The sequence below is a fragment of the Haemaphysalis longicornis genome, unplaced genomic scaffold, assembly GCF_048455015.1.
Source record: "Haemaphysalis longicornis isolate Haplotype H1 unplaced genomic scaffold, Haemaphysalis longicornis Haplotype H1 scaffold_2, whole genome shotgun sequence".
NCBI classification, from domain to species: domain Eukaryota; kingdom Metazoa; phylum Arthropoda; class Arachnida; order Ixodida; family Ixodidae; genus Haemaphysalis; species Haemaphysalis longicornis.
In genome coordinates this window covers 266,121,741-266,144,292 of record NW_027526295.1, presented here as the reverse complement: position 1 = coordinate 266,144,292, position 22,552 = coordinate 266,121,741, and the positions used below count along the sequence as shown (strand labels likewise).

The 22,552-nt window shown below is 46.8% G+C and overlaps 1 protein-coding gene across 3 annotated transcripts in view; it reads right to left on the bottom strand.

The window, feature by feature from the left end:
• The window catches only part of LOC144170657 (neurobeachin-like protein 1), a 90,634-nt gene that overhangs the window by 41,713 nt on the left and 26,369 nt on the right, over positions 1-22,552 (bottom strand). Inside the window, exons 23-36 of one of the 3 annotated variants that reach the window (XM_077700586.1) lie at positions 21,382-21,565; positions 19,577-19,645; positions 18,139-18,272; positions 16,970-17,132; positions 16,307-16,409; positions 15,211-15,358; positions 14,563-14,721; positions 12,619-12,778; positions 9,477-9,565; positions 8,557-8,770; positions 6,521-6,689; positions 4,203-4,361; positions 3,977-4,121; positions 3,116-3,257 (exon numbers count right to left, since the gene is read on the bottom strand). In XM_077700586.1, the coding sequence (XP_077556712.1) occupies positions 3,116-3,257; positions 3,977-4,121; positions 4,203-4,361; positions 6,521-6,689; positions 8,557-8,770; positions 9,477-9,565; positions 12,619-12,778; positions 14,563-14,721; positions 15,211-15,358; positions 16,307-16,409; positions 16,970-17,132; positions 18,139-18,272; positions 19,577-19,645; positions 21,382-21,565 (2,038 nt within the window). The remainder of the gene's footprint in view (positions 1-3,115; positions 3,258-3,976; positions 4,122-4,202; positions 4,362-6,520; positions 6,690-8,556; positions 8,771-9,476; positions 9,566-12,618; positions 12,779-14,562; positions 14,722-15,210; positions 15,359-16,306; positions 16,410-16,969; positions 17,133-18,138; positions 18,273-19,576; positions 19,646-21,381; positions 21,566-22,552) is intronic. The other 2 variants (XM_077700587.1, XM_077700588.1) reach the window with 2 other exon arrangements.

Here is a 22,552-nt window from a genome sequence, read left to right as displayed (position 1 = left end):
AAAATTGATTTTAAATATGTTCTAGGCTGTATTCGCCGCTGACATTTTGCAGATGATGTATATGTGTTCCCACCAATCTATCTCCGACGTTATCTCGCCTTCAAAATTTTGTGTCAGTGCCCCTTTAAGGGGGACACTGCACTTAAATTTCTTTACATTTTTAAGCAAACTCTGTGAAACTTGCCAGTCTTGCTGCCCACCCCCCTTCTAATTTCAAATATACCATTATTTTTGGAGTTAGTCAATCAGTTCCCAAGATAATTAGAGAAAATTAGCCATTTTTGGAGGAACAATAGACAAATCAGTGTTAGTGATAAAACTGTAATCTTTGTATTTCCTAATTTTATGAATCCTGGTGAATGCAATATGGAAGCAGTTTTTTGATGCATCGCTTGGAACTAATTTTACAGCTCATTAAACACTGGTGTTTGAACTGGGTGTTCGAAATGGTTTCTTGCCACTGGTGCCACCAAAGTTTAATTAATAAGCCGTAAAATCACTTAAAAGTGATGCACCAAAAAACCGCTCCCTTACTGCATTCACCATGATTCATAGTACTTGGAAAATACAAAGGTTACAGTTTTATGACTATGATTTGTCTATTGTTCCTCCAAAAATGGCTAATTATCTCTAATTATCTTAGGAACTGATTGACTGCCTCCAAAAATAATGGTACACTATTTGAAATCAGTCGGGAAAAATCAGCAGGACTGCCAAGTTTTATAGAGTTTACTTAAAAATTAAAAGAAACTGTTTAAAAAGCCATGTCCCCCTTAAAGGAGCCATGAAGAGAAAACAAAAGTTTGTTTTATTCAAAAGATTAGGTGTTTCATAGTACCCCAAGCGCTTTCCCGGAAGCAAATGATGCTTTATTCACTGAGAAATAAGGCAATTTAAGCCAAAATTTTAAATCTCCCGCTAAAATTGCAGATTTCGTGACGTGAACAATGGCGTCATACGAGGCGGTCCATGAAACAGACACTTAGTATGTCGACTCCATATAGCACCCACACGCGGGAGTCAGACAGGAACCGAAAATCGTGCCGAAACCGAGACGGCGGCCATTTTAAAAATACTAGTAAAACCTAGTGCACCCGCAGCCCTAGTCATGGAATCGCCTGATCAGGAGAACAAAACTCTCGCCGAGAAGCTCGGGCTTGCATTTAACAACCTCACACCACTCGAACGCTCAATGCTTCTAAGTGCACGAGCGGCAGGAGTTGTGGGATACGCGGATAGACCGGAAAGCGACCATTCCGCGATAGCCACAACAAACAAACGCCCAGCCGTCGGCACCGCTGCCTCATCAGCCCCGTCGCGATGGACGAATACAGACTGGTATGTATGTGCCGTATTTTTATTACGGTTAATAATAGTTCAATTTCAGCAGCAGTATCGCTTATGCCAGTTGGCCGGTGTCGTGTATGGAAAGCCGTTTGCGCGAGCTCTCTGCTCCAACCAGAAAGATACGAGCGTCAATGCGCAGTGTGTACGGCATCTTTTCCTCAAGGTCAGAGTGCTTTGACGGCGACTTGACGAAGTCGGCGACGAGCGCCAGCATGTTCCAGGCGGGAGCTAACTTAAGGGTCCCTGCCGTAATCACTTCGTCGGAAATGAAGCGAGCACACTCGTACTTCTTTTAGCTCCCTTTCTCCTCCGTTTGCAAAGTTCACAAAACGTAGCCACTTGCTTCGCCGAGGTTCATCCTTGGGCAGCACATGAAAGGAGATCTCTTCACCGGCGGGGATGTCGCACTCCCTCGACGATTTGCCCGTACTACATGGGCATTTCAAAACGCAGCATTGAAATTTCATTGTAAAGTACTCGAACAAACTGAAGTTTTCAGTGGTTGTAAATTGGAAACGAGCTCGTAACGACAGCAGCAAGCCAACACCATTCGAAACTTCTGCGACGACTGGCACTATCTCGTCGCTTCTTGCTGTTCCTTACTACCCTCGTTTCTATTTTTACCTTTGCTGGTTGGCGATATGACGGCCAACTTCCTGTCAAGGGATTAAGATACCAAGCAAGGTCGCGGCTGTACGTGCTGGAACGGTTCGTTGGCCCCTAAGAGCCTCGAACCCGAAAATTCATCTGCGCGACGGTGAGATGTCGAGATCGGCCGGCGGTAGTTTCGTACGCATTGGCGCACACGCTTGCGTGTTCGTTCGGTACTTCAACCGTTTACTCCACCATTCTTTGTCATAAAAAGAATGTGCAGTATGTTTCACGGGCATATAGCTCACTATGCAAACTGTAAGCCCTGCCTAACATGCGTTTGCTTTTGCTGGCCTCCGCCAATCACAGAGCATTCTCGAGTGACATCATAAGTTCTGTTGCGGAAAATGAGCTGGTGGGTCGCATGGTCATTTCCTTTTTTCCTAATTATGTAGCTTATTTGAGCGAAGTTTGCGTTATAAGTGGTGTCGTTATGGTTCTAACGAGGCAATCTTTCGAATGAACCAAACTTGTGTTTTCTCTTCATGGCTCCTTTAAGTTTTTTCTTCATGATTGGAAAGTGTATCATTGAAAACACTTTTCATCTTGGTGCAACCAAAGAAACATTAGGTTTACAATGCTCTTAATCTGTTCACCCCTTCAAAGCATCATGTAAATGCAGTTCCCTACCATGCCAACCCGAACAAACCTTTGAACACACCAATAAGCTGCAAAAAACCCCACCCCCTTCCCCTCATACCGCAGATCGCACATGGTTATTGTTCCAGCTTAAGTCTACTTAAATTAAAGGTGCCACAATTTCACGAAATAACCTTATTGCACTGCTAGTACACTGGAAAACATGCATGTTGCGGAGGTGGGAGATCTTGCTTTGCCAGCAGCAATGAATAAATAACAGTTCTGCCTTGGTTAGGACAAGTCTCATCATCTGCTATTAGATTGATCTGCATTCCATGCGAGTTTTCCACAATAAAAACACACAGCGCTCTCCCATAACTTGAGAAAACTCCTGCTGGGGGAAAAAAAAAAAAAAAAACACGGGCCGATAGGCCTTGGCCTTACAAACCCATCATGTTGCCAAGCTCGCAAGACAGACTGCCATGCCATGCTTGCAGACTCTCACGAAGCGGAACGAAGGCAGCCGAAAAAGGTTTACCGTCGGTACCTGATTCCTGCAGGTTGGTGCAACAGGCCTGAAGCAGCCTCTCGAAAAGCTGACGCTTTATTTCGAGGTGCGAGGCCACCAGTTCGTTGGTCAGGGCAAGCTTGTTGACGCAGACCAGCACTTGACCCCGTTCCTAGCAGACGCAAAATGGGGAGTGTCAAGATGTGCTCCCCGCAAAGGACAGCACACGAGAAAAAAGTCACACGGTGCACGGGGTTTGAGATAGCATGCTGTCTGTGTGGTGATGGTCTCAATTTCATGTGCCATAACCACAGCAGAGAACCCTGCTTTTCCACCACCAACTGCAACCACATTCTTCTACGCTGCCTCAGCAGATGCCAGAGCAGTGCTTGTTACAAAAATCTACAACACTGCACTGACCAGAAATACAGGCCATTGCGAAAGGCCCCGACCTTATAATAGAAGGTCACAAGCTCAGAGACAAACTGTGAGTTGAGGACTTTGACTCATCACCAACGTTACGAAGAGAAGAGAATGTGGCCCCCATAACAGAACTTAGCAGGACAGCACATTCACAACAGCCTATTCTAGCACTCTACCACGGGCAACCATGATAAGAGCGTCGTCATATCTGATGCTTGGGTGAAGTCACTAGAAGGTGGGACACGGTAGAGCAGGCACGAAAGCAGAATACCAACTTCCTATCAAGGCGCAATCTGGATCCGTAAAAGTAGCTACAATTAGGTTAGTCTACTTGTAAAGTCTATCCTTCTTGAGTGCAGGGACTCTGGCAACCCACAGGGCTCATCCATGTAGGCAGTGCTGTTGGCTCACGACACAACAGCGAGACACGTTTGCTTAATGCGCAGCGTCCCAGCAGGGCACACCCACCATCCAGGCCTGCTTGGACGAGCCCTCGATGCCACGCCAGGCAAGGAGAAACGCCGCCTCCACCACACAGTCGACCAGCTGCTCCTCAGGGCCGCCCCGCAGGCCGTTCTCCACCACGGGGCTTCGCACGGGCGAGATGCCCAGCCTGTGTGCAAAAGGGGGAGGGGGCACCACTCATTGCACACACGGGGGAGAGAGGGGGGGGGGGGGTGCAGTGCACACTCACATCTTGTGCGCGGGGGACACTCGGGGGCTGCTCGGCTGCTGTTCGGGGGGCACCCGGCGCAGGGGGGAGGGAGTGACCACCATGGGGCTGCTCCGCTGGGTCGTTTCGGATGCAAGGTCCTCCTGGCTTGAGCACTGGCTGTTGGTGCGCGACCGGCCACTGCACGGCACCACCCAAGCAGTTTAAGGTGAGGTGGGGGGGGGGGGGGGGGTGCAAGACTTGCACACCGATTCATTTTGTGCCACTGAAAGCACAGGAATACTTGGGCTTATCATGGTGCACTCGGCATTGCCATGAGCAGCCAGTGTGAATTAATTTTGGTAAAACTAAAATTGAGCGTATCAATCAACCAGCTTTAGGGGAAATCCCCAAGGTGAAGTAAGTTTCTGTGAAGAAAAATTTGACATCCACCTCATTGCAGCCGTACGGCTGCATTGAGGTGGATGTCACATTTTCATTTGCTAAGAAAGGCATTTAATGCACACAGGCTATCTTTTGATTGATCAGTATTTATGGTGCCCACCTCCCTCTTAGGATGGGCACACGCACCTGCACAATTGCAATTAAGATATTGTAGGAAGCAGGAGTGAAGCGGATGCGGCTTCCTACATTTATTTAAGTCGCGTAGACCAGGCCAGAACCAGCGGCTGCCAAGCTGTTGAGCTGTGTTCCAACCATGTCGCGTGGAACTGCCCACGTGCCAGTCCACTCCGCTGATGATTATCACAGTGCTGATGGGGACGATTGCGATGGTGTCGCTACAGGGCTCCCCCCCCAGCGCATAGCATGTAAAGACGAAAAATCGATGACATGGGTAGCATGAAACAAAAAATAAACTATGTACAGGTATGTACAACAACGATGGTCAGTAAGATGTGTCCGCAGTCAATGTCCTTATACTGTCCTAGTCAGTCGTGGTAGGGCGTCCGGTGAGTTCCTTTCCCTCGGGGGGCCTTGCCTGGGAGTGGCGTAGAGGCCGTGGGCGGAAACGAGCGTCCTGCGGGGCAGAAGCTGCTAGCAGCGCCCAGAGGAGAGAGTGATGTCCCACAAAGCTCAAGTGCACTCTCCGGGCTACAAGGTGGTCCAGACAAACAGGTGCAGATGGCTTGCGGGTGAGGGCGGCTCCGTTCTGCTGCCAGCTCTGTTGTTCCACAGACCACGGCAGCATGTGCAGAGGGAGTGACGCAGTCGACGCCGTGTTCGTCTACGGATGAGCGACCAATGGGCCATTGACCGTCGTGATAGCTTGAAGCGACGTTGCTTATGTGCGAAGGCCCATGAGACGCCTTGAAGGGTAGTGAATGCTCTGCGAACTCAATGCGTTGTTGTCGAAGGGGTCGGGCAAAAAATTGTCTCCGCTGAACTTCTGACTCCCGCACTGTCATGAAAGGAGCGAGTTGACGGGGAGCAACAAGTCGGTCGCAAGGCGCATGATGTTTGTGTGGTCTAATGCAGCGTTGACGGCTCGAAGCAAAAGACGCGGCGCCCGCAAGCAAAGCAACAGGCAAGAGTGCACATGGTAGATGGCTCGGAGGCCGACTGCGGTCTTCTTTGTTTTGGTCTGCCTGACCCGTCAACGTTTTGGTCACAGGTGGTTGGAGGGTGTCCACCTTTGTTCGTTGAGAGCCTACTAGCCCAAGTGCTTCCTTGGAGGAGCCACGCTGCTCCTGTGCATTCACCAGGACGGAAGACGTAATGTCACGACGGCAGATGGTTGGTGCGTCGATGGGAGTCTCGTTGGTGGAGCACCGTACCTGTCGTGTATGCCATTCAGGTGGCTGTGTTGCGGAGCACATGTTGTGGAGTGGTGTCAGGGAAGCGCTCACAGTGGGCTTAGATAGGGGTGGCGTCAACCACGGATGGAGGGAGGTCGTGGCCTCGGTGCTCTGCGGATCACCGGAGCCCTCTTGGGGTGAGGTAGTAGTAGACAAAGCAGACGGTGGTTGGTGAGCGTCTGCAATGGTGTCAGTGGCAAGATTTGTCACTGATGGTGCGGCTGCCGCGCTGTAGGAAGCAGGCGTGAAGCGGATGCGGCTTCCTACAATATCAATGTGCTATGTCCACCATTTATGAACTCTGAATGTGTCATGCTTGGAGTTTAACCCCCGTGGGGACCTTTTCAGCCACAATGCCTTGATCACACACACACGGTTGGGCCTAGCAAAGTTTGCAGGGCAATCATGTTGGCCAAGTCGCGCGGCCACTTATGTCTCAACACGTGGACAACACCTCACACCCCTCAGACCGCAGCAGGTGCCCCACCACAGCCAACAAAATGGGAGAAAGCAACAGGCGGCCGGCGGGGGCGGACAGCGCACCTGCCGAGGAACTGGGTGATCTCGAAGTCGAAGATGTGCTCCTTGAGGTGGGTGAACATCTGGGCGGCCGCCTTGGGGGAACCGGGCAGGATCTCCTCGAGCGACTGCTGAGCAACCAGGGCCTTCTGGGAGAGGCGGTGCAGCGTGCCACGCTTCAGCACAGGCGACCCTGCACAGTGGGCACCACAGAGGAGGGAAGGGGAGGAACAGGGAGACAATGCTGAAAGGGTGGACATTCCGGGTGAGCTGTCACCACTTAGGCAGGACACTCTAAAGATTTGGTGGGTTTAGCGCACTACCTGCGATATGATGCGTGCAATGGTGAAGGGCTCCGGATTAACTTCCACCAACCTGGGGATCTTTAACATGTGCCGAAATCTCAACACACGGACGCTTTTGCTTTTCAACTTCATCTGAAAAGCAGCTACCACGGCCAGGATCAAACCCACATCCTTGGGCTCAGCAGCACAACACCCAACCACTGAGCTGCCACGGCGGGCCTAGGAACGAAATTTTACAGCGAGACCTGCCAACACTGAGATAGCTGTAATGTATGGTGTTTGCAGCTTTGTGGGGCAGTGGCAGCAAGAACAGAAGAGTATTACTAGCTGATGTGAGTGGTATGTAGCATGTATCGCAACAATGCGCAAAACAAACAAGGACAAAGAACAAGGACAAGGAATTGTCATTTCTTCTTTGTCGTTGTTAGTTTTGCGTAATCATTGCCATGGTTTGCCTTCAACTAGGCTAGCTCGCAGTGTTACTTCATGTAGCATGTACCCACAGCAGGGATGGCAAAATTACTTCTAAAAAGTAATTAAATTACATTGCTCATTACTTTCCTTGAATTTTCTAAAATGTAATTAAATTACATCAGAATATACAGGTTGCCAAAAGTAATGACATTACATTACAAAAGTAATGAAATTACTTTGAAATTACTTTAACAAAAATTCACCACTCATACACTATCAACTCATATACATATAGTACACTGCCATCTCAAAAATATTTGTTTATACACTAACTTATGTACAGTTTATTTACAGTGCTATACATTGACATGTTATAACGACATGACATGAAATAACGCCAAAAATCGCCCAGATACTTCGGTGCGCTGAATGAAACTTGTGTTCGTCACTTATGCGATGGACCAGCTTTTCAGAACCGTGCGAGTTCAAAACATTCAAATGAACTTGGACAATGTTTTGCAACGACGAAAGAGAAACAGTTCGCGTGCTTCTGTGCTTATCCCCACCGGATGAAAAAATCCGCCTTCCTAGCAGCGGGCTTACACTAGTGACCAGTGTAACGAAGCCTGAACACAATCTGCACGTTTTTGTTTAACCCGACTGACTGTTGCCACGACATTCCCGGAACGCATGAAAAGGAAACGAAGAGGCACGAGAAAGCAGGCAGAGCTCTCATCAAAGCGTTGTTTCCTTCGCGTTCGCGGAGTTTTAATGCCTAGGGACTCTCTGGGCATCGGAAATCTGCTTGGTCGACTTTTCTTGGTCAACTTTTTATGCCGTAAAAGAAGTGGACAGGCTATATCGTAGTCAAAAGCAATTGGGAAAGTAACGAGTAATTTCTATGGAATTACTGGACTGAAGTAATTTATCACATTACTAAATTACACACACTCAAAAGTAATTCATTACGTTACTCATCACAGCAAACAGTAATTTAATTAATGTAATTTAATTACTGCAATTTCATTACTGCCAAGTCTGACCCACAGAGGGTCTTGGCAAAGCCATGATAAGACAGCTGATCAGAAAGTAATTTGAATCAATCAATTCCTCCAATAAATCAACAAATCAATCAGCACCAATTACACAACGAAATAGTGGTTCTGCAAAATCTGAAAATCTGCCCCTCAATTTTTTTTACCGAGGCCCACTGCAGAAGCACAGTGGGACTGGGCCATACATGCGGTGCACGACACCAACCCTGAAACAGTGCAACTCGGCCCTGTTGGAGTGCAAGGCTACAGGAAAATGAGTAGACAGAGAGAGGGAGGGTGCACCTACCTGGCTTTTCACAGTCGGCGCCGGCGGCAGCAGCGTCGGGGCCCTCGAGGGAGCGCAAGTCGATGAGGTCGAGCTGGGTGAGGGCGGCCCGGTTGGCGCAGCTGGCCTCCGAGATGGGCTCCTTGATGAGCAGGCTCAGCACGCACTCCTGCCAGCCCGTCTGCTGGGCCAGCTGGGGGAGCAGCACCGAGTGGTCGCTCAGGGCTGCCAGGAGCTGCACAGGAGGAGGGGGAGGGGGAGGAAACGCAGCCCTCTCACCTATCCCGTCTCTCATTCCAAGCAGCTGCGCTATTCCCTGTGCACGGCACACACTGGCTGCTCAGAACGACCACTGCCAGAACAGCTGACACCTATCACTGACCGAAAGAATGGTGTTCAATAAAGTAGCAATCCCAACCTAATCGTGCATGAGCTCTGCATGTTCTGCTATAGTTCCTTTAGCATGCAAATCTCCTTTGCAAGTTTGCAAGAGTCGTTAGAATTAAGTTCAACCTATTATACTCCAAGTGCCTCCTGCTCTCCATTCTAAATTCGGGGTCACACAAACCACTGAGAAGTCTAGGCTAGGAGACGCGTCACAGTTCCAAGGCTCCAGGTTGCCTTTAACGAAACGTGGTCCCTTGGCCTGCTTTAAGCACATTTTCACATATGGCACTGAAGTAAAGTTGCAGTGGCCAAGAGCTTCAGCAGTGGCCCCGTGATCTTGAGCCCAGCAGCAAGGCTAAGCCAATGGGTTCTCTCACAAAGCGTGTGCAGCCATCTCCACTCTAATAAACAAAGAATCTTCAACCTGGGGCCTATCAAGAGAACACAATACCAGGGGATCAAAGGTGACTGTTTGGTATCCAGTAAACATTTATGATTCTTATTTTGCAAGGCCAGCATACGTAATCCTATGAATATTGGTATGTGGTGAATACCTTCTTTGCGGCAAAGAACTTGAGCTCAATGTCCATGTTCTTGATGAAATTCAGCATGGCAAGCAGTCCTGGAAATCCTTGAGATATATCTGTAAGGCACAGCAGGAAACGGGCGTTTTCGCTTTCATCCCACAGCAAACTGCATGGTGCACAGGGCTGAGGTCGTTGCAGTGAGCTTATTGGCCTTCAAAGCTTGATGCTCACATTTTATGTCAGGTAGTGTCAGTTCCCTAATGAAACTTTGTACGATAAATCAAATACTAATATTATAAAACAAGCACAACTTCCACAAGGAAAAGGAGGCTGTCCAAATGTCAATGCTAACATGAATAGACGCTCCAGTATGGACCATGATGGCATATACAGTCTACGCTCGTTACAGCGGATCCGGCAACAACAGACTTTCGGTTACAACAGACCATTTCTTTTGGTTTGTCTGGTACCCATGCATTTTAAATGGAGTCCACTCCGCTCACAACGGACCCGGCTAGAGCAGACTATCGGCTACAACAGACTAAATTTTAGGCGAAAATTGTTTCGACTGAACGCTTATAGCGGACTTCCGCGGGGCCGGCGCCCGGTGTGCTTTTTCGTTTATTTTGGCAAGAAAACTATTATGTCTGGCAACATTGCTGGCAGCCGGGTCGTTGGCGCAGCCAAGCCAAGCCAGTGGCTTTTTTTTTTTTTTGTGCGACCAGCGGCATAAGCGGCAGGGTAGCTGATTTCACTGTCGGATAAATTAAGCGTAATTAACGCTGTTGAACACGAGGAAAAACAGGCTGACATCGCCAGAAGTACAGGCCTGTCTAAGCACAGTGTCCGCTGTACCGTCAAGAACAGGGCCGCTGCCGATAAACGCGACTCCGGTGAGATTGAAAACAGGGCAATCAAATACTCGAAGTGGTGCACTCGGAGGCGAGTCTGCCCTCGTCAGTTTTTTTATGTAATAAAAAACTCGGGTTCAGTGAAGTTCGGCTTTTATTATTCCCACGCATGCATCGTTCCCGTTCCGTTCGGTGAAAAAGGTAAGAAATGCCTCAAGTAGGGGTTGTTCCCCATCCATTGTGTGCAATCTGCGGGTAACCGTGCGCAGTTCAACTGGTCTAACTTTCGATTTTACAGCTGACTGTCATCAGATTATTTCATTACATCTGTTTCAATGACCAGAATAACATCGCTAAAAATGTGGAATCTGCCTTGAGGGAACGTCAGGCAGCGATCCGATTTGTTTGACGAACTGTTTCTGAAAACCTGCCTCGTCGTGAGGGGATTTAAAAGAGCCTAGCTAATGCTGATGGGCACGACTGATGTTTTATAGCTGGTTTATAATTGCGCCTAGTTATATTCTTGCGTTATTTGCTCAGCTCATCTTGCGTCTTTACACGCTTGACCACATGCGCTAGGCCTTTTCGAAGTGCCGGTGCTAAGTTTTGGAAACAGTGTTTACGCGATTCTTTGCCCTCGCGCGAACACTGTGCAGAGGTGCTGCAGGCCGTGTAGAAAGAACAAAGTGTATGTACTATGCATGCAATATCGGTCAAAGTACCCACTGTAGGGCTCACAGCCCCCCGCCCCCCCCGGTCGGATACTGCATACTTCGGCTACAGCGGACGTTTTTTTCCGGATTCAGAGGGTCCGTTGTAACGGGCGTAGACTGTAGTACAAGTATAGCAATGCAATATCATACTCGCAAATACACTTTCCAGAGGAGCTTGAGAAATACTAATCCAATGCCACAAGTGGAAGCCTACACCAATCAGCTTCTTGCTGTTTGGAAAATAACTCGGACGAATGGTGGAAAGAAAAAATTGGCCTTCCTTAATTTTATAACCCAAATTTTGAGTGCAGCTGTCGAAATCATTTTTACTGTTTTATTGTAATGGTACTGTACATTTCACTGTGATAATATATGGCTTCAAATTATTGTGGAGCCAGTGGCAACCCCAACAAAATTCCCCCGCATTTCCCCGAGGGGGAGAATGTGAAAGTGCGAATGCACGGTTGTCGGCCCGCTTGCGGCGCTTGCGCTCGGCCCCCGCAGCCCACCGCCTCGCCGCCTTCTCTTCCATCTCTTCCATCGGGTTTGTAGTATCACGTGTACACCACGCAGTTATCAAGCCGCTATAACGCCGCTGAGTCGCCAACGCACGCCGCTGACGACGTAGTGTGAATGCGTTAAAGATATAAGGCGCGTCACTGACACCGATATCAGCGTCGCGTCCGTGGCTTATTCGGTAGAGCGTCAGGCTGCGGCCCGCAAAGTCCTCGGATCGAAACCTGGCGCCGGATGCTGTTACTTTTTCAAATATAGAGGAGCACTGCGGACGCCAACGCCGCCGGCGGTGGATGGTTTGGGGTCGCTTATAAAGTGCATTCGCACTTAAAAACCAGAACGAGCTGTCAAGTAACGGCTCCTGAAACGCCTTATTGGGCCCCAAATTCCTGCCCACACAGCGGTGCAAAAATCTGAGCAAGACATGTAACGTGCCAAGGATTTCATGAATTGCATTTTCACCGTAAAGGGGACATGCAGACAAAACACAAGTTTGGTTCATTCGAAAGACTGCCTCGTCAGAATCATAATGACACAATTTTTAACGTAAACTTCACTCAAATAAGCTCCATATTTAGGAAAAAAGGAAATGGTCATGCGACTCACTAGCTCATTTCCCGCACTAGAACATATGACACCATACGCACAGCCGTGCAATTGGCTGAGGCCGGCAAAAAAGGAAATGCAAGTTAGGCAGGGCTTATAAGCTTGTAGAACGAGCTATTTTGGTTCAAGTGTAACACATTCATTTTACAGTAGTAAGAATGGTGGGGTAAACAATGGAAGTTACGAAAGTGCATGTAAGCATAGAAGTACCGGTGTGTACTGCTCTTGGTACTGTGCGCGCTATGCTTGTTACAGCTGCATAGCAGTGCAGCACTTGGGGGTTGTCTTAGACAAAACTGGCCGACTGGTGTGAGCGACATTGTCTTACGTGACCCTATTTATTGCATATTACCCCATGAACATACCCCTCATAAACTGCATTCGTGCCCAACACCAGTTTCCGAAGGCACACTTCTTGCAAATGCATCATGTGCAACAACTACATCTGCATGCAGGAGTCATCAGTACCCCAGAAGCTCTTACCTGACATGAGTATTAGGTTTAGAAGTTCCCTGGCTACTTCGCTGCTAACTTCACTTGGCGATAGCAGTCCAGTCAGCGATGCAAAGCCTACTTCACTCAGTCGTAGCCGTGACTTGGACTTCTCATAGACCTTGTCAGATCTGAGAAGTGCTTGTATCAACTGAAATCAACCAGCGAACATGTTCTATGGTAAGCCTCTGCAAGACAACCTACTATGAAGAGACAAAGGCAATCCCTAGCCTACAAAGTAAGAAAGTTCAATTTTAAGGCACACGCAAGTTTGATTAATAAGCAGAGCTTAATTTTCTGGCACAACAAAGCAATAGATAAGTGTTCATTAACATTTGGAGATATTATACCCTTATATTACAAAGTTTGGACAGCGCCTAGAGGAACAGAAGTAGTGAGGTGTGATGCCTGATGAAGATGTTACTTGACATTTGGAATTAGTAGTACAAAGCAGTGAAAAAAGAAGCCTGAAATTGCAGCTGCGAGAACGTGATACGGTGCCTGCGGCCCTTCTTTTAAAAAGCAAGTAAACATCTTTTACACAGACAATCTACAGTACTGTAAGGGAGGCAGATACTTGATGCTTTCAGTCAAAGAAAAAATAGTTTGCATTAACCTGTATTTCTTTCCTAGTTTATAAAGACTTTAACCATTATAAACTGCCATAAAAGCTCATCAGTTATTTATTTCAATATTAAAATTCAGCTTCTTTTATTATTTTTAATGTTTGGTTCAAGTAATGTCGAACACCTTATGGACCACCCCTAAAGAGACAAAACAGGTGAACAGTGCGCAAAACAGAGGCAATGGCCTTCTTTATCTGTTCTACACACACTTTTTTTCAATCCTGTTTTAGATGCCAGCATGCACGCTCTGTGTAAATGTAATACTAACAGAGATCATGATTCCTATATTACAGCCCAAACCACTTATAACAATACTGGTTATAATGATATGTATATTGGATAGAACAATGAACAGTTGCAGCACCATCAACATTGCTATACGTTACATGGTAAAATAAACCTTTTATTACATCGGCAATCTTCCTTATTATTGGTTACGTATAACAATTGAGCCTGACAGTATGAGCCTACGTTAAATACTATAGTATTTGGAGATCTATGAGAGATTATGGGTGCATTGTGTGTGACCAGGCATGACTTTAAGCATGAAACAAGTTGCGGCATCTTATATATTTTGAACACTCAGAAAAAAATGATGCCTTTTATGTAGCCATTTTACCCGTTGAAGGAAGAGACCTCCTGACTGCCCTCTTATGTCTCGCTGTCAGCTGACCCACGAAATAAGAAAGGCAGGGGGCACCACTTCAACACTGTCTAGATTAAAATAAAGCTACAGCGGGGTAAAAGGTATTGTTGATAACCAATGTTAAAAAAGGCAAAGAACAGCAGCACCTTAGTAACATGCAAAGTGCCAATCATTAAAAAAGAAAAAAAAAAGTCAAGGATTTGATGCGGAGACTTCCTCGTATGTGAATGGCGGTGGTCTTTCCTAAGGGCATCATTGAGTTGGTTGGCACATGCATGGCAAAGCCTGGGTGGACGGCCATGCAGTTACATTTCTGTTTTGCAAATATTGAGTGAAAACCACTAAATGCTTGCAAAAGTAACTTTTTCTGCCCAACCCTGTTATAACAATTACTGGTTACAACAATGACTTTTTCGTGGCACTTTGCTATAGGTGGGTTAGAGTGTACTTGTATTCCTCACATGCTGCCCAACTGCAGCGATCATGGAAAGCCATGCTAAAAGACAAAATAAGAACAATACCACCACCGCATACTTTGCTCTCTCAAATTTGAATCCCTAGGCGGAGCCTGCATGCGAGCCTCATCCTGCTCAATGCTAGGCGCCCCCCCCCCCCCAACAGCGGGTGAGAAGGTGTCGTGGAAACCCCCTTCAAATCCCCCACCTTGAGGACCTTGACCTTGGTGCAGCTGGAGAACTCCCGGTTCAGCAAAAGGCAGTAGAACAACTCGGCAGAGTTCGGTTCATACAGCAGCAGCACTAGCTGGTCCTTGGTGGTCGGGCTCTCAAGCAGGTGCAGCAGCATCTCCACCATCTCCTTCACCTGCACAGCCAGCACACCCGCCTGCTTCACCAGTGTTCACTTCACGGCGCGACAATGTGTGGCTCTATGCTCAGCGTCTGACCGGTAGGCAGCCTTGGCTTCAAGGAGGGTCAGACGAGCAAATTCTACGAGCTAGATACAAAGCTGAGCGCTGCGTGGTGCTCTTATCACTGCGCACAATTTGGCCACAGGAAGCCCCGACCCCGACTGCACAAATAACCAGCTCAAGTCAGCGTGGATTCCAGGGACAACTTTCCTCCTGCCCTACGACCAAATGCCTGTTCCATCCGCCGCCCTCACGCTTGTATATTTACCTCACCTGTATGAGGCTGCAGGTCATCACAGGCCCTCCTTATTACAAAGTTTGAATTTCCTTAAGTTCACCCATGGCATTTTATAGCCAGTGCTAGCATATGCCTGGTCTACTCAGATGCGCTCAAGACTGCTACATGAATGGCAAGCCCGCTGGCACTGTCGAACGATCCTCACCAGTTCCTCCTTTTTTTGCGACAGGACGTACGATACCACGGCACTGACGTCCTGTATGTTGACGTCCCTCATCATGTAGAACTTTACCAAGGACAGAACGGCCATCCGGATGGTCTTGACGTCGTCAGACGACAGAAGGCTGCAGTCACTGCAAACGGAAAGGCAGGGAGGGGCCTCACATCAGGCTAGACAACAGAGTTCATACACATCTAAAACATGCATTTACGGGCAACGTAGCTGGTGAAGGATAAGCGACACTCGCAGAAGTTTACGAGTGCACCTTCAAATGTGTTCAAGTAAATCTCTCAGGTAAACGGACATTTCATGCTACATTAAATTTTAGACAATGATTCCAAGTAGTATGTCAATGTTCAGTGAATCCCTTTGAAGACAACTTCATTACAGTTCTTCCAGAATTTTCTTGTAATGCCAGATTTAATTAGACTTCCTTAGCAAACAAACCATTGTTCATTGGCAAACAATAGCCAAAAATTACGCCCACCTCCCCTCGCGAGAACCCTGGTGTGATGCGACGCTGAGGGGGGTTCAAGCGCAAGCGGAGAGCAACCGTCGACCGAAAGGCCGCCGGAGAGCGGCACACTGGTTATATGCGCAGTGCGCCCGAAGGAGAGGAGACCGCGGAAGAGAGAGTACTGCACATGCGCCGGCGCCAGTGTGTCTGCCACGGCTATGACGCAACACAATCCAACACAATCCACTTTAATCCAATCCAAATCCAATCCAAGCCAAGCCAATCCATTCAAATCCAATCCAATGCCCCTCGCGAGAGAGGGGCATCGGAGAGGACAGGGGGTGAGCGGCGGAGAGCGCAGCTCGCACAGTGAGGAGAATGGGGGAGGGGCGGACGACAACAACGCCGACGACGCTGCATGGACAAGGTGAGTGAATGAGATGCAGTCGCATCTAAAAAGCTTGAGGCATTTGCTTTTTCTGAGTAGCTTCTGCAAACAAAGAGCTACTGTGTTTTTAGTGTCCCCTTACTGAGTCTAACTTGAGCTTTGACAGCAATACACTAGTAGTTGAAGCATGAACCGAAGCCCTAACAATTTTCTAATATACATGAACACCAACCAACCTGTAAAACATCTGGACCATGTCAAGTAGGAACCTGGGCCCATACTTCCTTCTGAAGTATTTCCGATCTTCCTTGATTATAGTGGTCAAATACTGAATGTGCCCTGCATTGTTAAATGGCACACTTATTACATACGTGCACAAAAAAAAAAGGAAACAAAAAATAAACGCCAGCAAGGGGCGAAAAGGGGCAGCAGCTCAATGACAGAACTTATGTCTTGGCATTGAATACAAACTTGAATTAAGTATTTAATGCAGTGAAGTGGCACTTGACTGCGTGGCAGTCCATGGTGGGCAGAATTAAATTAACTTAGATTAGCTAGAGCCTTTCATTTAACATGTACCAAACACATTGTGAACTAGAGCAGGGGCGAAATACTGAGTGCTGCCCGTCTCAAATGATAGCGACATTTCAAAAGGTAGTAATGGGCATCAAACACGTGTTATCCTTTCTGGTCACTGAATAAAGCCAACTTTATACTCTCAACGTGCTCTGCAACAAAAAATTGTATAATTGCAAGATTGGGAAGCAAATGTACAAACAATTTAAACACTTTATACCAACAAGACATCCAAATATTGTTCAATTCACACAATCGATCACGAAGCAAAAATTTCAACAACAACACAGTGTGATGATTGGTTCTAAAAGCAGCCAGCTCACCTAGCCTAACAGCAAAACTCCCTTTGCTCCAAATTCGGAAGTCAAAGAGGATGTGTTGATAGACAAGCTGGAGCATTTCCTGAGCGTTTTCTGCACTGCTGGCATTTTCCACAAGCAGCTGCACGGCCATTAGAACATTCACGTCGATGCAGTGACCGGGAACCTGCGTGTCAAGCAACACAACAGTTAACTGCAAGACAACTACACCAAATTTCACTTCTAGCTAGATTTTCAACACGCTAACCAGCCTCTTTCTTCAATTTTTGTATCCCAGAAAACATTTTCCAACAGGAAAATGCACACACAAAATTGTAGGACTGCAGGGCATCTGGTGCAGTTATTATCAAAGCTGAGCGCAAGTTAACCAGGTATGCTTTGATGAGGTATTGCAGCATCGATGTTATATTATACAATTAAACAAATAACAGCTATGCTGCGCAATGCCCAACGACAGGAGGAAACAAAACTGAACTTAGCAAATATTCCTACTGAAAACATAAAGAGACTGGAGCTCTCACGCCTACTACGTGGCTATACTTTCCACAAACTGTGTTACTTCCAATGATATTCTGTGTCATAGAGGGCTTGCACTGGAGCTTGTTACCGGGACACACTACACAAAGAGAAACACTTTGACATGAAGACTGCGCACTTAGTTCGTTAGTGTGCCGTCTTCACGTCAAAGTGTACGTCTCTTTCCCTAGTATGTCCCTGTAACACGTTCCAGCGCAATCCCCCTACAATGCTACGCCATCTAGCCTGACACGAAGCTTTACTGATATTCTGTGCAACAAAATGCTCTGAACAGAATTATAGACAGAAATGGGTTGCTTGGCATTGTTCTTTGATGGTGCATTCAGAGGAATTCAACACACTCCTCTGATAGTCCGCTTGGTAAAGTGCCTGCTCCCCACCTAAATGGTGGGAGTTTGAACCCCGTTGCATCCGCAAATTTTGGCTTCTACACTTGCAGGGCAGACGCCAAACAACAAGCGAATATTTTTAACTTGCTGGTCTTGACCGCTGCCCAAAGGAAAACTCCTTGCCTATTGCGCACAAGTGCACAACAAAGCTTAGCAGCTTGCGCTTACTTTAACACAATTCTGTGCAGCACGAAATACAGTTTGAATCAAAAGTTCTCCAATGTTGGAAAGGAACAAAGCACTGACCCTTTGCATGAGGGCACCGATGGTTGGTATGCCCGTGCGTGCCAGAAGTTGCATCTGGTTCTCACAGCTCCCTTGCATCAGGTGCTGTACGATGACCAGAAAGCTGGAGACTTGGTTTTGAGCTAGCCTCAAATCTGAAAATGGGAGCAGGGGGTGAACGGGACAATCAAGTCACAAACAAAGCCCCACACTGCTCTGCAAGACAAGACAGGGTGACTGCTCACAAGTGGCTGAGTCACCAAAAATACTGTAAAAGTAAAATAACAGCACTTTTGAGAGAACATAGTTTAAGAAAAAGAACAGTAAAAAAATTGCTCACGAGTTGTCTCAGTGCCCTCCACCTTCAGACATCAGATTCAGTACTTGCCAAGCTAGTCATGTCATGAGCATGCAACTACATTCCCTTGATGCACTATGCCTAAACACCACCACAAAAACTGTGCATGCACATCAAACACATGCAGTGTTCAGTTCTAACACTGGCAGTTAGTACAACGCCTACCTCTAGAACACCCAGTAAGCATGCGTTTTCATGAAAACAAAAAGTACTCCAACCACACCACAGAAAAAACGCAATGAGTGTAACAAATACATGACAAGGCATAGCCACAAGAACAACCAAAGCCAGTCCTCCATAACAACAGCTTTCACATAATAAGGGTGAATGAAACTTTGGTCAGCGAACTGCCAGGTGTTTCCCCTTCAGAGCTTACGCTTATGGGACCATGGTCAGCTCTCTAAGCAGTGGTTCTCAAGCATGGGTGTGTGTCGGAGACCCACTGGGGATTGGCCAGTGGGACGGGAAAAATGAGACAAAGTTGGCAGATGCAGTGTCAAAGCGACTTCCCAGTGCGGCCTAGCTTTCACCCACACATTTTCTGTACACGTGTGCTAAGCATTTCAACGGCAGAATGCAAATGAAAGTGTTCGTGCTGTGCAGAAAAGACTGAACAATACTATGCGGCAAAGCTAGAGTTCTATTCCACCCTTGGGGGCGGAGTATCACTAAGAAAAAAGACACAGGAGTGGTTGTTTTAGTAAAGCATGGGTGCATTGCTTGTAAAACCTGAAAAACACCTTTACAACCCCCTCCCTTTCTCCCCTTTGCCCGAATTTGAGAACCACTGCACTAGAGGCCCTTGTGTACTTTCATTAAATTTCGCGCATCCAGGCAAAATTTTTCAAACCACATGTGCAGGTGACAGGTTGAAAGTGTCACCTCAGAGTGCAACAGATAAGGAGGGACACACCTGACAGCCACTGCAAAACTCATTTCTAAAAACTTCACAGGCAGTGAGCAAGCAGAAGACCAAGCAAATGGGCAGGGTCCCCTCTCCCCCCACAGAGAAGAGGACAGCAGCAACAGACGGGAGGGAGAGGGAGAGAGGGCCAATGCAGTTGCAGAAGAGGCGGTTAAGTGTGTAACAGCGTGCCTGACCCTTGGCAAGTGTTTTAGGGTTGCTCTCCGTCTCGCGCAGCAAATCCAGCAGCACAGGTGATTGCGGTCCTAAGCAGAGAAACAGTCAGGTGCGGTCCTCACGGGGCCAGCATGCTCGAGCATCACACAGTGGCGGCGAGATGCAAGCCTGCACTCGCCTCTCCACAAACGGTCACAAAGGCACAGGCACAACACTGCACTTCATCACTCAAGTGGCCCATGAAACGCAACTCACAATAGTCAATGCTAGCACTAAAGGCATCCAACTATACATACAAAGGTGGCACGAAGTGCTTCACTGCCCCAACTGAATGATCTGAAGTAAATCCTTCTTAAATATCAAATCTCGGGCCACAAATTACAAAGAACACATCCAAATTAATTTTGGATGTGTTCTTTCTTCCTCAACATTGCAAGCACATACAGAAAACCTACTATTCAGTTGCTTTGCAATGTTTCGACAGAAGCATGCTTCATCATGGAATAAAAATTACTACACAAATGCTTCTACATGCAGAGATGAGTCTAAAGGGTGTGGCTGAGAAACTTTTACCAATACAGCCCAGAGGTTGATGGTGAACGTGCTCTTCAATGATATCAACACGACGTGTGAGAAACAACAACTTGGACACTTCAGAACATAACAAGCAGCATAGACATAAGTTAAGCATGGTACAAGGTACGGCAAAACAAATAGAGAGATTATCTTGCGAGGCAGAATATCAGTTTCAATGCAAAAAGTTTGCACATAATTCCACACAAAGAAGTTTTTATATTTAGCCACTGGGCAACCGGCACATAACAACAGTTCAGACATTTCCACTAGCTTAAACCCAATGTGTGCCTGCTTTTTGGCAACCATTTCTTTCCCTAAAATTTCATCCCTACATATGTTGCCAAACCCTCACACACAGCTTCTATGAAATACAGTAGAATCTCGATAAACAGAAATCGCTTTAAATGGAATTGTCGCTTAAACAGAACTGTAGCATGTAAGTTAGTTGGTTTTGTATTCAGATAAAGTGAAAAGATAAAGTGAAAAAAACTTTCGGTAATCGGAACTGAAATTTCCGCCTCACCGTGTAAACGAAACCAAAAATGGAACTTCTTGTCAAACCCATGGCCAATAGCATCAGCTTTTTCTGAATCCGGCTGTTTAGTTTTTGTTTTCTTTTTTTAGCCTTGTTGGCCTTGTGAGCTTCGTCTAGTTAGTAGTCAGCCGCGTTAGCGCAATGAATGCAACATAACCATTTTTGTTCTAGCCGTCCGGTATCAATTCAAATCACCAAGGTTACAGGGCTTAGCTCCTGCCACCTCGTGCTATTCGTGCTTCTGCTTCATTACCGCGTTGCAGTCTTCTAAATTTGGTGGCTCGTAAGCCCTCGCGAAGTCGAGGCCTGAGGCGTGCACACCATGCACTTACGTTAGAAAAAAAAGGACAGCATTCTTGACTTCAAAAGCGGATCTTTGATGCATTTTCATGCATTTTTTAGGGCACAGTGACTAATTGTTCCCAAATAAACTTTGTGAATGGTGTGTCTAAGCCTGTTGTAGTTTTCTTGTTTTATAAAACACTATCAGCTACATTCAGCTTCCAGTGCTTAGAGTTCCATGAAATGCCTGTGTACGCACATAAATTTGCCGTTTTGCCCATTTCTCTTAGTAAACACAACTCCTGCTAAATGGAAATAATTTTTTCCGTCCCTTGAAGTTCCGTTTATCGAGAGTCTACTGTACACATAGCAATTAGAGGAAAAAAGTAAAACAGCCAGGGCCGTGTTCATCCACAGCCACAGCCGACTTGCCAGAGAAGGACGACGATGATGACGGGACCACAATCCAGTCATCAACAAGTTCCTCCGAAGCCTGGCGCCTGGAGGAGGGTGGGGATGCAGCCTCAAAGCTGGGGGAGCACTTAGGTATCGACTTCCCTGAGTTCTCCAGGAGCACATAGAGTGTCGGGAAGCCCCCGATAAGATTGATCACATCCTGTTGGAGAAGCCAGAAAGTTTTTCAGGCAGAAATCAACGCTTGGCTCAGGCTTTCCCTGAACACCTAGCATTATCACAAAGGCTGTGTTCCAATCGCAGACAGCTTGGTAGACAGCTTACGAAGCAGTATAATTAGACGTCTAAAGAAACAAGAATTGGAATGGCGCAGCTGTTACCAATGCCGACAAAAACCTTGTAGCAGACATGTTGACAAATGCAAGTTGCAGATTTTGTAAAAAATATTAGTGTTATTAATATATAAATTACTTGATTTATAAAATAAACAAAAGCATTTTCACCACTAGCAAATTAAATGAAATATTTCAATAAATGAACAAGCTAGTTTGTCACAACAGTACCATATTTTCGCGCGTATAACCAGCCACTGCATATAATCCGCACCCCCTATTTCAGCCTGCCGGAAAAGAAAAAAAAAATTCCTGCATATTGCCCGCACATTTGAAACAGGATAGGCTCCGCCAACGCTACTGCTCAAGCAACACATCAAATACCATGTAGAGATAAAAAGCGTATATTTAGGAAGTAGAATACACTGACTGCAAGGCGAAAGTCACAATTCATTCAGTGTCACTTTTCTCGCAAGAACTATCACTTGAGCCACAGTCCTCACTGTTATACACAAGGTCATCTTCAGTTCCATCCATTTGCTTGTGATGCAGAGTTTTTTTTAAGCTTTTTTGCACCATCTCACCTCGTCCTTGTTTTTTCTTCCTTGTCCTTGTTTGTTTTGCGCAATCGCTGCCATGGAAGGCTTAGTCATAGTTACTGCGTAGGAGCTTCACGGCACTACGCGCACTGCCGTGAAGCTGCGCTAAAGGAAAAACCGCGTATTATTCGCAGCCCTACTTTGCCACTAAAATTTTCGCATTTTTGGTGCGGGTTATATGTGGCAAAATACGGTAATACGCACAAAGGTGGCGCTGATGCCACTTTTTGGTTTAGACAGGAAGGTAGCCTGCATCAT